Here is a 14,816-nt window from a genome sequence, read left to right as displayed (position 1 = left end):
GTCTGTTTTAATGAAAGCTAATTGATTTTTTTCTATTTAGTTTTTAATTTCATATTAAATTTAACATAATAGTTTATATTTATTATGAATAAAATATGTTTGAGAGAGATAATTAATTAATTAATGAGCTTTAGATATGATCAGAGTTGAATAAGACAGAAACATAAGACAAACAGAAAATTCAGAAAAATTTATTAAACTAGTGTCTTGCAGTTCACTATCAATTTCTTGTATTATTAACCAAGAATGACAAGTTTCCAGCTGGATATCATTGTAAAACATCATTAATTTTGCAATATTAATGATTTGTGATAAGGATATAATTTAAAATATTTTTTCAAACAATTTTACAACTTACTTAATGAAAAAAGAAAAAAAATACAATAGACACATAAGTAAAGCCATATTGTTCAAAAATCAATTGCACTTGTATTTGTTAGGCCATTTAATTTATGCCTTGATGTTCTGGAAGTTGTTCTGATGCTCAATATACCATTTTAAATAGCAAGAGTTAACAATGAATATTTTTTTATTTTAATTCTAATAATTGTTGTAAAAATTGTTGCTATTAGTCTGGATTAATTCTGATCATTCAAATCTTATTGATATTTTTGAAGCAACAACACCCGATCCCATTAGAGCAATGCAAATCTCAAGCAAAGTATTTAAATTTATTTGAAATTTTTCACATTAATATGATATAAATTAAGCACAATTTTTAATTATATCATTTATTTACAGCACAAATCATTATACGTGACTTCCGACAGAACAGTTCGGCAATTTAATATGGTCATGTGTAAAGGTCGCTATGAAAACTGCGTGCGTTGCATTCAAGATCCATATTGCGGGTGGGATAAGGATCGAAATGAATGCAGACATTACACTGCAGGGTTTGTACTAACTTTAAAAAAAATTAATTAAACAAAAAGTTATGAAAATAAAATTTTACTTTTCTTTCCAGACTATTGCAAGATGTTACTAATGCTACACCTGGTATCTGTGATAATCGTAAGTATTATAAATTATATTCCAGGAATATCATTACCTCAACATTTCTAATACTATAAACTTATTACAGATGTAAAAAATAAACCTCTTCATGTTTATTGGGGTCAAAGTGTGCATTTAGCTTGTCCCATTGAAATGCCAGATATGGAGAATATTAGGTTTGCTTTCCTTCAATGGTACCACTATAGCAGAGAAAAAGGAAAGTATCCAGTTATGCAACAACACAGAGATAAGTACATTCATACTGCTGATCATGGTTTAGTAATTCTTTCTGTCACTGAAAGGGATAGTGGACGATATGATTGCAAAATGGGCAGCAGTACGCTTTGCAGCTATAATATAACAGTTGATTCAAGTATATATTTACAAATTATTCTATTAAAGTTACACAAATTTAAATTTAAGTAAATACTTTTATTTTAATTGTTGCAGAAACATGTAATGCTCCAACAGACACTGATTATAGAAAGGTTTATTCTGACTGGTGTCAAGAATTTGAAAAATATAAAGTTGCTATGAAAACATGGCAAAATAAACAAGCTGTGAGTAGAATAAATTTATTAATTGATTATTTTTCAATCTACAATATTAAAATTTACTTGTAAATGGAATTCTTTAGAAGTGCCAGATTGCTCATCCGAATGATGTGACCTATCAGCGAAGTCCGAGTGCTTAATTTGTCCAGTGGGTGTAAAGCCACACCTACTGTGCTCAACATCTTTTGTCAAGTATCAGGAGGTGCTAAAAGCTGTGGGTTATGCAGCAGTATCATTTTTGTAAATACATGCACATTTCCTCTTTGCAAGATCAGGAGCCACTTCCCACATGGCATAATCATACAGTGCTATGCACATAGTATTGGCCATGGACTATAACGATATGCAAATGCTCAAAGCACAAGAATGTATTAGGTCATTGGTCGGTGGCATTCTACGTTTGTTCAGAATAAGGTGTACCATTGACAACATATCTGTGTGCTTAGGTTACGTTTCATACTTTGCACACGTCTAATAACGTGTGCATATGTGTGCATGTGTGTGTGTGTGAACGTCTTAAAGTACTGTGATTTAAGAATTTATGGGGTGGGTATATTTTTTGTCTTTTATTTTGAAAAGTTTTTTATAAAGAAGTAAATTTACTAGCCATCATTTGGGAAGTGATAGCTGCTTCAAGGTGCTGCTATTTGTAGCGTGTGTTTTTAAATTTTTTATCGATAATTTTTCCTTTTTAAATTATTCATCTCTAGAAAAAGAACATATGCATTAATTTAATGAGATGATAGGAAAGATTCAAACTGAAAATTTGTGATGGGCAAAACAATTAGAACAAAAATTTTCATTTATTACTCTAGCAATATACAATGCTAGATGTGTGTGCATGACATTCGTGAGGCATATTGCCTTTATCTGTGAAAATGAAACGTACGAAACAAGTACTGTTTCCCAAAATGGGATTATTGACAATAAGAAAAATTATATATACATAAACAGTACTAATAGAAGAAAAAATAAAGATGCTCAGATAGACAGTGCAAAATATCAAATAGACTGTTTTGTTGGAAACATTTCTTGTAGTGTTATTAAATTTCATGCCTTCAATTATTGCTCATCTAAATATTACTGTTAGTATACAGTGAGATTTCTGGAAAGTTGACAATCTTATCTTGTAAAACTAAATGGATTGAAATGCAATGTTTGGTGTGTACAGTGGCTGTGTCTGTAATTATTATATGAGGATAAAAAAATATGTTTATTCTTCTGTGATTGAAAAATGATGATAATGGTTAGACTGTTTATTTGCTTATAGGACTGTTTTAAAATGTTTGTTGATTAGTTAACCTTAGAAGTTATATTCAAAAAAAGGTAACCATTTAAAGGGAGAATAATTTGAAATGGTTATCAAACTATTTTGGATTTGTTGTAGAAATATACATAAGTTATAATATATCACTTTTATTCCCAACCTGTGTTTACTTTACACTAAACATATCATAGTTTGTCTTTTATGGGTATAAAGAACTTAAATCTATTGCTATTTTAGTAGGAAAAAAACGAAAAATAAGCCACAAATTTGCTCAGATTTGTGTAAAAATTGAAAGATTGCTTATTAGAAATTTGTGTCATACTTATGCACCAAATGGACAAAAAATGAATGTTCCCTTCTGTTTATAATAATTGTTAGATGTACAGCAAATTCTTTGTGGGTTCTGATTATCTCATTTGATATTTTTCACAGTGGGCACCTTATTATATATCAGACTTCTCCTTAGCACCAAGATGTCGATGGCCAAATAAAAAAAAATATATATATGTAAATTTATTCACGGCTGAATAGAGGCAGCTCTTCTGTTTAAAAAAAAAAAATGCAAGAGAAAAACAAACTTTAATTGCATAAGGACCATTGCTTATTTCAGTATTATATTTTTAATTTTACATCAAAAGTCAGGTATATTTATGATTACTGTCATGTCTTGACTCATCTTTTGTAAATGTCATATCTTCATTTACAGTTATTGTTGATCATCGAGGAAGAAACATTATTGTAATACTTAGGTTTTTTTATATCAAATGTTTTCATTCCACTGTACAACTACTCATTGAAACTTCAACTAGAAAATAATCTTTCTATTCTAATCACAATTTACAGCACATTATTCTAGACTAATGTAAGAATGGCATTTGCAACCTTTAAAAAAGAAAAAAAAATTATATATAGAACAATAACAAAGGTTTTGATAATATTGTAGGTTCTTTATAATATATATAAAATGAAAATTTTGCATTCCTGTAGCTTAAAAAAAAGGTTATTATTACATTAATTTATTCTCATTGTGCTGGTATAAACATTGGGTTTGTCATTTTGAATTTAAAAGGAAAAAATTCTAATCGTAACAAAATAGAAATTGCATTAATGAAATTTGATAAATTTGTATGTATTTCTTCTTCTTTTTTTTTTTTTTAAATATTTATGTTCCCAGTGTTTTAAAAACTCTCCAGTCCCCATTCTGCCAGCCGAACGGGATCAACCGGGTGACCCCATTCGATTCACATTACTCAACTCTCCTAGACAGTGTGCAAATTAAAACTTTCTGCTTAGCATAGCAATATTTCTTTATAATTATTGTATTAATAAAACTAATTTATCATTGCTTTGTACATAGTAGGAAAAAAATTTCTATATTGTTGGCTTCTGCACACTGCCACTTTAGCACCTTGTAAGTGTACAATTCACCCATTTTTATGCTGTTCATCAACATGTCCTGTACTTGTAAGGTGTAAGTTAATTAAAGAATTTAGACACCAAGTTCTGTTTTTGTTTTTAATCTAGAAACAATCACCAGTAAACAATCATTTTTCCTTTTTGTCTCAACTCTTCACAGTATTGATGCATTTCACTGCAGTAAAGATCAATCAATGCTAGTTTTCTCATCTGTGAATTTGATAAAGTAAAATAATAATGATGAAAATTATGATTTAATTTTAAAATTAGAATTATGTGGTAATAAATTACATAAAGAATTAGATCAACTGAGTTATTAAAAATTATATAATTAATTTTTTATTTATAATACAAAAGAAATTAATGCCCAATTGATGGCCATTCTATCTTTTGCAGTTTCTTCAGCCATAATTTTGCTATAACCACTGAAAGTTTTGCTGGTTTGGTGATCACATTCCAGCCAATTGCTCTTCCAACAAGCAAATTTTTCTCTAAATAAAAACAGCAATATGTGATTTCAGTCTTTTATCATTTCAACTCCTGAAGACTGCACACTTTGTTTAATTATAAACTGTTTGTTTTTAAAAATTGGTATTTGTTTTAAGACCATTAAACTAAGATGTTAATTGCTTGTGTGAAGAAACCAAAATATTTAGATTTCATATTTAATTNTCATGATGTACCAAATTTCACCTCTTTAGGTTCAGCAGTTTGCTCTGGGCAATGATGAATCACTCAGGACATGTAATTTTATATATCACAAGTTCTTGCGCTGCGTATCTCACCGACCACATGACTGTGCTGCATGGTTACCTATCTCGTATACATACGCATCTTGCCCCTCGCGACCCGCTGACACCAAAAATATAATGCTTACCTAGATGACATCTTTTGATTTATATGAATGTTTAACGGAATAATGTACAGCCTATGTCCACCCTGAAGGTCCATTCTAAATATTGGTATCCGAAACTACTCATCCGATTTTTGAAATTGGATGAGTAGTTTTGGAGATTACCTCCTACATCCAAACTTACAAACTTTATCTCTTTATAATATTAGTATGGATGATGATTATTACAAAAAATGAGATAGGGTTTACTGAAAAATATTGATGTTTAATATCAAAAATATAATAATATTGATATTTGTATATATATTATATATGAGATAGGCACACAACAATTTAGACAACTAAATAGCAATGGCAGACTTTTTCATTAAACATATACAGAAATTTTCCAAAAAAACAACCTCTGCTAAGACTAACAAGTTTTGTCTTATGTAGTCTGTTTATACCAGGAGACAAAGAAGTGTTTTGAATCGATCTTTGTCTCCAAATTAAAACAGACTACAACTTTGGTTATTAGTCTTAGTGGAGGTTATTCTTTGGAAAATTTCTGTACATGTTACGTGAGATAGGGTTTACTTAAAAATATTAATATTGGTAACAATACTTTTCAATAGACCCTATCTCATTTTTGTAATAATCATCGTTTACTTTATAATTTGATTCATATTTGTTTAATTAATTATTATTTTATTTTAGTAGATGTAGTACATTCAATTATGATTTCAATTTCTAAGTATTCATGAAAGTGATAAATTTGTATCAACATTAAAGTTCATAGTTAATATCTATTCTTGATTATAAAGTTAAATTTCTGATTGTTTTGTGTTGTGAAATATTTTAAATTTGATTTATATTAAGAAAGAATTAACATAAAAAAATGTGAAACTATTTAAATAGGAATAAAAAAATGTTCTTCTTTTAAATAAACATTAACAATGTGAATTTTAAAACTATGGAATGAACAAATTTTGAAAACTTTTTGATTAATTGATTGTTCAAATTCTGCAAAGATTTAAAAAAAATTTATCTTTGAAAAAATTTCAGTTATCTCACAAAATTAAAAATGTTAGAGTGAAAATAATAATTTAAATGGAATAATCTATTTCAGTATATTTACATGATAATTTATTAGTTTCAGCAGTTATTCTAAAAAACAATGAAGATACCAAAGAGATTTTTCAAGATAAAGAAGATCAAGGTACATCTATTACCACAACATCAGAAAATGTATCTACTGATAATCAAGCAGCTATTGTGATAATTCAAGAAGATCAGTTAGCTGGATCATCTGGTTCAAATACATCCATTAGTCAACCTATAAATACCATTGAAGTAAGAAAATTATTTATAATTTAAGTGTAATAAATATGCTAATGTATTTAAGCTTTATTCAAATTTTGATATAAATTAGGATCAAGAAATGGAAAGTAAGTGGCAACTTGGAAAATTAGTTACTCATTTACAAGATCAACTAGATCAGTTAAGAGCTGACAAAGACAAGATGGAAAAATCTTTAAAATCTGAAGTTGAACAGTTGAAAGCTCAAGTATATTGATTTTGTTTTCTTTATTAATAAATGATTAATGAATGAATTAGTAATATATTATTTATAAATATATATAGGTACAAAAACAAACAACTGAACTTGATTTTCTCAGAAAGAAAAAAGAAGAAATACAAGTTAATATTCTATCAAATTCAAGATTACAACAGATGGTATCTAACTTACAGAAGCAACATACTGAAATGTTACATCAGCATATACAGCAAGTGAAACAAGAAATTTATCAGTCTGCTTTAAAAGAATTTCAGGTAGCTTAATTATTTAGAAAGTCATTTGATTATTAAATAAAATTAATTGCTGCAATAAAAAATTTTTTCAATGCAATATCAAGCAATGTGTTTCTTATTTTTTATGATTGTTTATAATGTTTCAAGTTCAATTATTGTTTCAGTTTCAATTATAAATATTTCTGTTATTGAAATAATAATTGAAGTAATAACTGTTGCATTAGCTGTTATTGAAATAATAATTGCTTAACATTTGGGACACTGTATTAATTTATACAGTGTGCCAAAATTCATAATACATGGAAAATTTAACTTATTAAATATATTGTCTCTCTCTACATGTTAATCATTTTTGTCTAAATACACATTTGTATCGCTCCCACTCAAACTGAGCATATATTAATATATTAGATGTTATTCGCCTAATTGAACTTTGAATGTGTTCCTTTAGGTAATCCATATTTTGAATCTTTTCTTGGTACACCAAAGTCTTCAAGTGTTCTGCAGGTAAAAATTGAGAGGGTTAAGATCTGGGGATTTCAGGGGCCATTTCAAGGAACAACAATGACAAATCCATGAACCTGGAAATTGATGATGCAATTTTCTACAGATTTATACTTATACAGCTACTTTAGACAAATTTAAAATAGCATATAAACTCTTGGATATAAAAGTATGAAACTGATAATGTGGCTTTCATATTACGAGAGAAATAATCAATAAATATCAAAAAATTACATTTGCTATAATTTTTATAATGAAGTATAGTTATCAAACACTGCTTCTTTACTGTAAATGATAAGGTGAAGCTGTTTTAACTTTTGCTGTTCTGTTAACAAAACTTGGACTTAAACCAATACCACTTTCAAATCTAATATGCACCCAATTTTTGAGATGTCAAAATCTGAAAAAATATTAGCTTTTGAATGTGATTATTGCTGTACATCACCAGACATGCAGCTGTAGAAAATAAATGTATTCAAGCAGCAATAAATGCATTTTTGAAAACTATTTTATTGTTTCATTTGTAGTGACTATATGATGATCGCATTTCCAAATATATTCATCTATGACTCCATTAACAGGTATGGGATCTGAAGACTAACAAAATCAATATTCCCATACAATCAATGTTTTAACAGTGAGATTTCATGTCAGTATGCACAAACATGATAGTTACCAGATAGGTAGTATCACACTGATATATCAAGCTTCAGCATATATCAGTGTTCTTCAGCATAGCAGCTAGCTTTCTGCATAAACTTACCTTTAATGAGACCTGCTGTACATCATTCACTCAGCTTGTTATAGTTCCAAAAAACCACCAAACCATTCCAAAACCAAATTGAAAGTAAATTAAAACTGGAGTAGTGAGAGTCTATACCAACAATGAAATACATGCAAAATGCCAACTGAAGTGAGATGCAAACAAGACTGCATTAAGTCAACTTTATACCTGATTCTAATGTATATGAATATAAGCTATACACTCAAATTAGAATGTATAGCTTATCTTAAAATACCGTATTTACTCAAATATAAGATGATCTCGCATATAGGATGAGGTGTGGCTTTAAAGATCAAAATAAAGAAAATTAGATTTATTAATACAATTCTAATTTTATTTAGTTTAATTTCGTTTAAAATATCAAATGAACGTAAATGCACACATTGTCTTGCAAAAATTACTGACATTTTAAACTTTAAGGAAAAATCTTGTAAAATCAACAACATAATTTGTTCATGTAAAGCTGGACAATCGGGAACCTTTTTTACCAATTTTTAACAGTCAGATTCACTCTTCGTCAATTACACTTATGAGTTTCTTGAAATTCTGATTTCCAAATAATCATCTGTTTTCACGTGGGAATGAATTAAAACTTATATTGGGCTCCCATGTAATTTTGGAAAATTCAATTCAAAAGCTTTGCTTACTCAAATGACCCAGATAAAATACTTTTGTTTTTAAACACCAGAAGGTGAGAATCTGGTGAAAAATGTGAATACACAATTTACAAAAATTATACAGAAATGAAAAGAATCCTTTGCTTGCGTGTATAGGACAACCTAGGTTTTTGAAGCAGTGAAAAATGGATAAAAACCTTGTCTTATATGCAAGTAAATATGGTATTAGTCTTAAGCTAATTCAATAATGTACTAGTAATGTTAAACTGAGATCATAATACATTTTCATATATCTTTTGCTTTGGTCTTTAGAATTATTCCATTTTAATTGTAAAATAAAATTATTCAAAAATCATACTTATTTATAAGTATAATTTTTGAATAAGCAAAATAATACCAGATTTTTTAAAATTATATTTAAAAATCTGGCAATATTTGGCTTTTGTTTAGCATTAAGATTTGGACTTTGATTTCTGTAAATTTGTACTTTTATCATTTAAATATATTTTTTATTCTAAATAATTCTTTAAACAATATTCTTGATTATATTCTTTAACAAATTTTAATATAGATAATTTTTTTATATAGGGCATTTCATCTTCAAGCAGTACTCGAAATATTTCCAACTCTACCTTATCATCTAATGATCAAACAGTTCTTGCATTGTTTCTAGATAATACAACAGGAATTGTATCACAAACACTTCCTGTTTCACTATCATCAACTTCACAGACTCCAACATTATCTCAGTCTCCTGTTACAGATAATCAAGTTATGCCTATTTCTATTCCATTATCTTTGCAGTCAACATATTTATCAGATAACTTAACTATGTCAAGTTTAACTACAACACAGTCTAATTCCAGTAGTCAGCCATGTCTCACTTCAACAAATTCTTCAATTTTAGATAATAATGACTGTCCAGTTGTGGTTAATAGTTCAGCTAATGTTCGATCATCAAAACAGAATAATAACTCACCATTATATAATCCTAGTCTTCCCACTGTTCAACAGTTAATATGTGGCATTGCAATAAATAATGGAAAAACTGAACAAGCTTCTAGTGATAAGCTTTTAATAGCTATACCTTCTAACTTATTATCAACTCCAGTATCCTCAAGTACAAGCAGACAGAATACAAACATTTCTGCAAATCAGAATACACTCACATCTATTGATTCAGCAATGATACCAACAGAAACAAATGGTTCAACTCCAAATTCATTTGTCACATGCAACAGTTCATTTACAACTTGTCCAATGACATTTTGTTCAGAAGCAACCAATTTCAATAATACATCTTATATCATTACTGAAGGCAATAAATCATGTGCATTACAGATGCCAGCAAATGGAAATCTTTCATACTCTGAACTTATTTCTTCACAGATTACTGAAAAGAGAAAAATGAGTTCATGTAGTGGAATGGGAATAGATAAAAGAAGAAAATAAATAGGTATAAATTTAATATAAAATTTATTTATTAGTGTTGATGGTATAAGAAATTATAGAATATCTTCCATAAAATATTTTCCATTGCATTTAGACTAGCTTTCTTCTAACACTTTTATGAATATTGTAGATTTGTGATTTTACAGTAAAATGCAAATTGTTATTAGTGATTCACATTTTGAGTGGTCATAATTTTTGAAAAACAAAAAAAAATCACTTTACACATTTAGGATTTTCACAATCTTTATGTATTTCGATTTTTAAGGAATCTTAAACTTTCCAACATAGCCTTGTGTGTATTGATGTTTCATTATTTAAGATAACTTTTATTACTACAGTAGAACCTCGAAAACTCGGCCTAATGTGGACCGAAGGGTGGCCGAGTTTGTGAAAATGCCGGGTTATCGGGAATGGGGTTAAAAAAGGATAAGTATGCGTTTTTCCTCAGAAAATACTGTACTGTACTTGTATGTATTGTTTACTTGAGAATATAACAGAGAATAAACTGCCCAAATACCCTTAAACAAAGGAAAAGTACGTCCTTTATGAAGGCATAGAGCCTTTACTACATGAAAATGAAAATTAATGAATACACTGTGTACAGTAATTTACCTGATAAGACAGACCTCAGAAAAATACTTTATGAGAGCTTTTATACTTTTATAAAGCTGTCTATAATGAAAATTAATTAACTAAGGATTTTTTTGCCCTGCCAGGGTGTGGCCGAGTTATCCGGAGTGCCGGGTTATCGAGAGCCGAGTTTTCGAGGTTCTACTGTATTAAGTAAAAACATCCTTCTCTTTACTCTGCAAATTATATTTATATAAATGTTCAATGCTCAAATTAACTCTTATTTGTGAAGGAAAAATTTCCATTATAATATGAAATTTTGATAATACCACTAGTTTTAGAATTAATAAATATTACAAAGTTTTGTACTTCTGTACAGGATATTTTTTAAGAAATATTATGTTTATAATTTTATTGATCTTCAGAGATATTTTATGAAAAAACAAGAAAAATAGCATAATAAAAGATTAAGTGTTTATCCTAATATTTTTAAAATTTCATAATATATATTTTAAGAAATGGTAATGGTTAATATTTATATTAATGGTAAGCATCTCATGATGTAACAACTCTTCGTTATATTTAAAAAAAAATTTTCTGTGCTTTGATCAAGGGAACATAATAATTATTCATTTTGATAGATTTATTTTGAAAAAATTAATTTTAATACATTATATATTAAATATAAGCAACAAAATATTTTAAAATAATTTTTGTTGAAAGTAGTAGTAACATTTTTCTTTGTAAATATTAATGTTTAATGTTATATACAGTATAATAATATTTATATAATGGTCTGTTGAAAACTGAATTGTGCTTATTTTTATCCTATATTTTTTTTTAATAAAATCTATACTGTATTAGCAAGCTGTAAGGGTCAGTCTGTATTTAAAATATATATTGTAAATACTAATTGCCAATTATATTTGGCATTAACAAATAGTAATAGTTTTTTTAATGATAACAAAAATTGCTAAAAAGTTATACTCCAGTTTTCATACAAAAAATTTAGTTTAGTTGAAACATTTTTATGCATTTTTACATTGTTTAAATTGTATACAAAAACTAGAGAAAAAAAATCAGTGATTTGATTATTTTCTAAGAGAAATGATTCACAGATCATGTAAGGGAATAATGTCTTTTTTCTTTGTCTGCTTATCATGTGACCATTTGTAGAATATTTTATAATTTTGAAATTTTGATTAATCTTGTATTTTTCCAATAGAAAAATTTTCAATCAATTTTTATTTTAACAGAATATTATAAAATTCACATCTGTCTTATGGATTAACTTATGGATGTTACTGCATCAACATGTTTAATCCTTAAGTATATTAATTCTTAATTTTAAAGTAAAATCTAGAATTTATTTTAAAAATCTGTTTACTGAATGACCAAAGCTGTAAAGTTACAGACTGTTACTCAGAGGGATTAAAGTTCTGTATCCAAGTCAGGTCCCAATTTTTCATGGCCAATTTAACCTGGATATACATTGGGTTGTCTTTCTCACCAGTCAGTTTTATTAAAATTCAGTTGTTTTTAACATCATTTACATCAATAAATACCTCAAGTTCACATCAGATTATTGAATTATTTGGTAATTATCTTGTAGTAAGCTTCCAGAATTAAAATTTGTGTAAGTTTCAAACAAAAAATTCAGTCTATTTTGAAAATTCCCTAACTTTACCAACTAAAAGTGTGATGTAAGTCTTTAATAGAAACTGAATAAACTTATACTTGAGTTACAAAATCCGAGAATTGTGATCTATCAGCGCAAATGGGTATCAATGTTAATTTTAATAGACTTTTTACAACTGGTTTAAGGATAATTTTACTTTTTTACACAAATTTGTCTTATGTTATGCAAAGATAACTTTAAAAAATTTAGATGATTAAAAATTTAAATAGAGAATGATATATAATGAAATTTGTGTTAACAATATAAAATATTGCTGTTACATTAAATTAATATTTGTAATGATTCAATAATGTGAAAAATTTTAAATAATAACTTTTATTATTATTATTTTTTTATTATTATTGCAAATATCCTAAAGTCAGTTTATAAAGAAATAAATGATGCAGTTTTCTTGATGCACTATAGAAATTATTATTTTATGTAAAATTAAATGTCAAAAAAGTTAATGTATCTGTTAGTAAAATTTGAAATTCTTATTAAAAATTGTTATAGATGACTGGACTGCCAAGGTGATAAAGGCACTATTCTATTGCTCTGGGGACCTGGGTTGAAATTTGGGTCAGAATCTCAGAAATTTCATGTTTGAACTAGATAAGTCCATCAGTCACTGCCTGGCATCCGCATTAAGGGTTTGTCCAAATTTATGATGGATAAGAAACAAGCTATCTAAGTGCTAGCAGATTCAAAAAGTATATAAATATTGCTAATAACCATAATTTTTAGTAAGGTATAAGTTATTAGTTTGACTAGTAAGAATTTAGAAGTTATTATTGGAATCTCTGATTCTTTTATGAAAAATAATGCTCCTTATGCAGAAATATTTTATATATTGAATAATTGAATTGCATAATTTTTATTTAAAGTTTAACAACTCATATTTTTAAGTAATTAATATTTTTAGAGTACATTTATAAAATTATTTTGTAAAATTTTCTTTTATTTATTTATTTGTAATATAACTTCAGGATGTTATATTTCAAACTGTAACAGACTTGAATTGTTAATGCCAGTTATTCTAAGGCAAAATAAGAAGACAATGAGCATCGTTACCTGTCCTACTCAGTTTTATTTGAATGATATTAACAATTAACAAAGGTTCATTTGATTGTTAACATTTATTGCTGCATTTTTCAACCAGTGGTGTACAGTCCATCATTGTATGGGGTTTTAGGGGTCTGTGACATGCAAACCACTGAGTTATTGTCATAGTTTTGCTGTCAAATCATTTGAAAATTCTCATAAAGATCAATAATCTTTTTAATATTAAACTTTTAAGAAGGAAAACATTTTAATATTTTTATTTCCTGAAAAATATTTCAATAATTTCAGTTATAACAATTTATATATTATGAAAATAAATAAATCAAAATTTAGCAAAATGTAAAAAAAAAAAAGTTCTATTTCTGAAATAATTAAATCTACACAAAACTGCCAAAAATATAGTAAAAATTGTATTAAATAGTAAAATATTAGAGAGATGATTCGATAAGCAAATTGTTTTTCTATTTAATTAACATTTTAAAATGTGATAGTCATATATATATATATATATTGTATATGAATGTGCATTGTGGAAATTTTATAGATTGTATTATGTAAATGTGAATGTTGACAAGATTTGTTCCAATTGGATAACAAATGACCTATACTGCCACTTGTTCATACTATCTGTAGAGAATTTTGGGAAAAAAAATTGTCAAAATGATTTTTTTTTTTTTTAACTTTGTAAATTATTTTTAAAAAGAATAAAATGTAATATTACGTTTTTTCAATATCTTATGTAAAGTGATTCAGTATTTATTTATTAAATTTAGATTCTCAATTTTTTTCACATTTTATGAGCCACTGATTTTATTTTTATCTTTATTATGTAATTTATTAGCTGTGATATATTTTCTGTTTTAAGGATGGAACTAATTGTTGGTCCAGTGTTGAAAACTATACTTTGATTATTTAAGCAGTTTTTAAACACTTGAGGTTTTTAAGCAAATGTGAATTTTTAATTATTTTATATATATATAATAAAAATTTATAAATTGTAAATTATTTCCTCAATAAATTATTAAAAGAGAAATTATATTTCTTGATCTTTTCTATCTTCATTTACATTTGCAAAAATTTAAAATATTAACTACTCTTTTGAATATACAAGGAAAATTCTATATTAATATCTTACACAGAATATTTTTGGGGCTAGATGGTGGTGTGAAATTCGAAGTTAATAACAGCATTTTATCCTTTAAAACTTTAATAAATTTAAACTAAAAATGCCCTCAACCTAAAGAATTTGACCCTACAAAAACGAAATATAAAGTA

At 27.1% G+C, this 14,816-nt stretch overlaps 2 protein-coding genes across 2 annotated transcripts; both read left to right on the top strand.

The window, feature by feature from the left end:
* Nucleotides 1-588: 588 nt before the first annotated feature.
* Nucleotides 589-4,314, top strand: LOC111613311 (semaphorin-2A-like). Its single transcript, XM_023354662.1, has 6 exons — nucleotides 589-661; nucleotides 742-893; nucleotides 965-1,011; nucleotides 1,082-1,366; nucleotides 1,444-1,553; nucleotides 1,631-4,314. The coding sequence occupies exons 1-6, from the start codon at nucleotides 644-646 to the stop codon at nucleotides 1,685-1,687; spliced, it is 669 nt and encodes a 222-aa protein (XP_023210430.1). The 5' UTR covers nucleotides 589-643; the 3' UTR covers nucleotides 1,688-4,314.
* A 1,882-nt stretch (nucleotides 4,315-6,196) lies between these two features.
* Nucleotides 6,197-13,801, top strand: LOC111613312. The gene is made up of 5 exons (XM_023354663.1): nucleotides 6,197-6,415; nucleotides 6,495-6,629; nucleotides 6,707-6,895; nucleotides 9,368-10,235; nucleotides 12,993-13,801. The coding sequence occupies exons 2-4, from the start codon at nucleotides 6,504-6,506 to the stop codon at nucleotides 10,229-10,231; spliced, it is 1,179 nt and encodes a 392-aa protein (XP_023210431.1). The 5' UTR covers nucleotides 6,197-6,415; nucleotides 6,495-6,503; the 3' UTR covers nucleotides 10,232-10,235; nucleotides 12,993-13,801.
* Nucleotides 13,802-14,816: the final 1,015 nt, after the last annotated feature.

Source organism: Centruroides sculpturatus, unplaced genomic scaffold (genome assembly GCF_000671375.1).
Source record: "Centruroides sculpturatus isolate CEXI.00-Female unplaced genomic scaffold, Cexi_2.0 scaffold1862, whole genome shotgun sequence".
Taxonomy (NCBI): Eukaryota; Metazoa; Arthropoda; class Arachnida; order Scorpiones; family Buthidae; genus Centruroides; species Centruroides sculpturatus.
The sequence above is the reverse complement of the archived record's forward strand: the minus strand, read 5'-3'. Positions and strand labels throughout refer to the sequence as shown.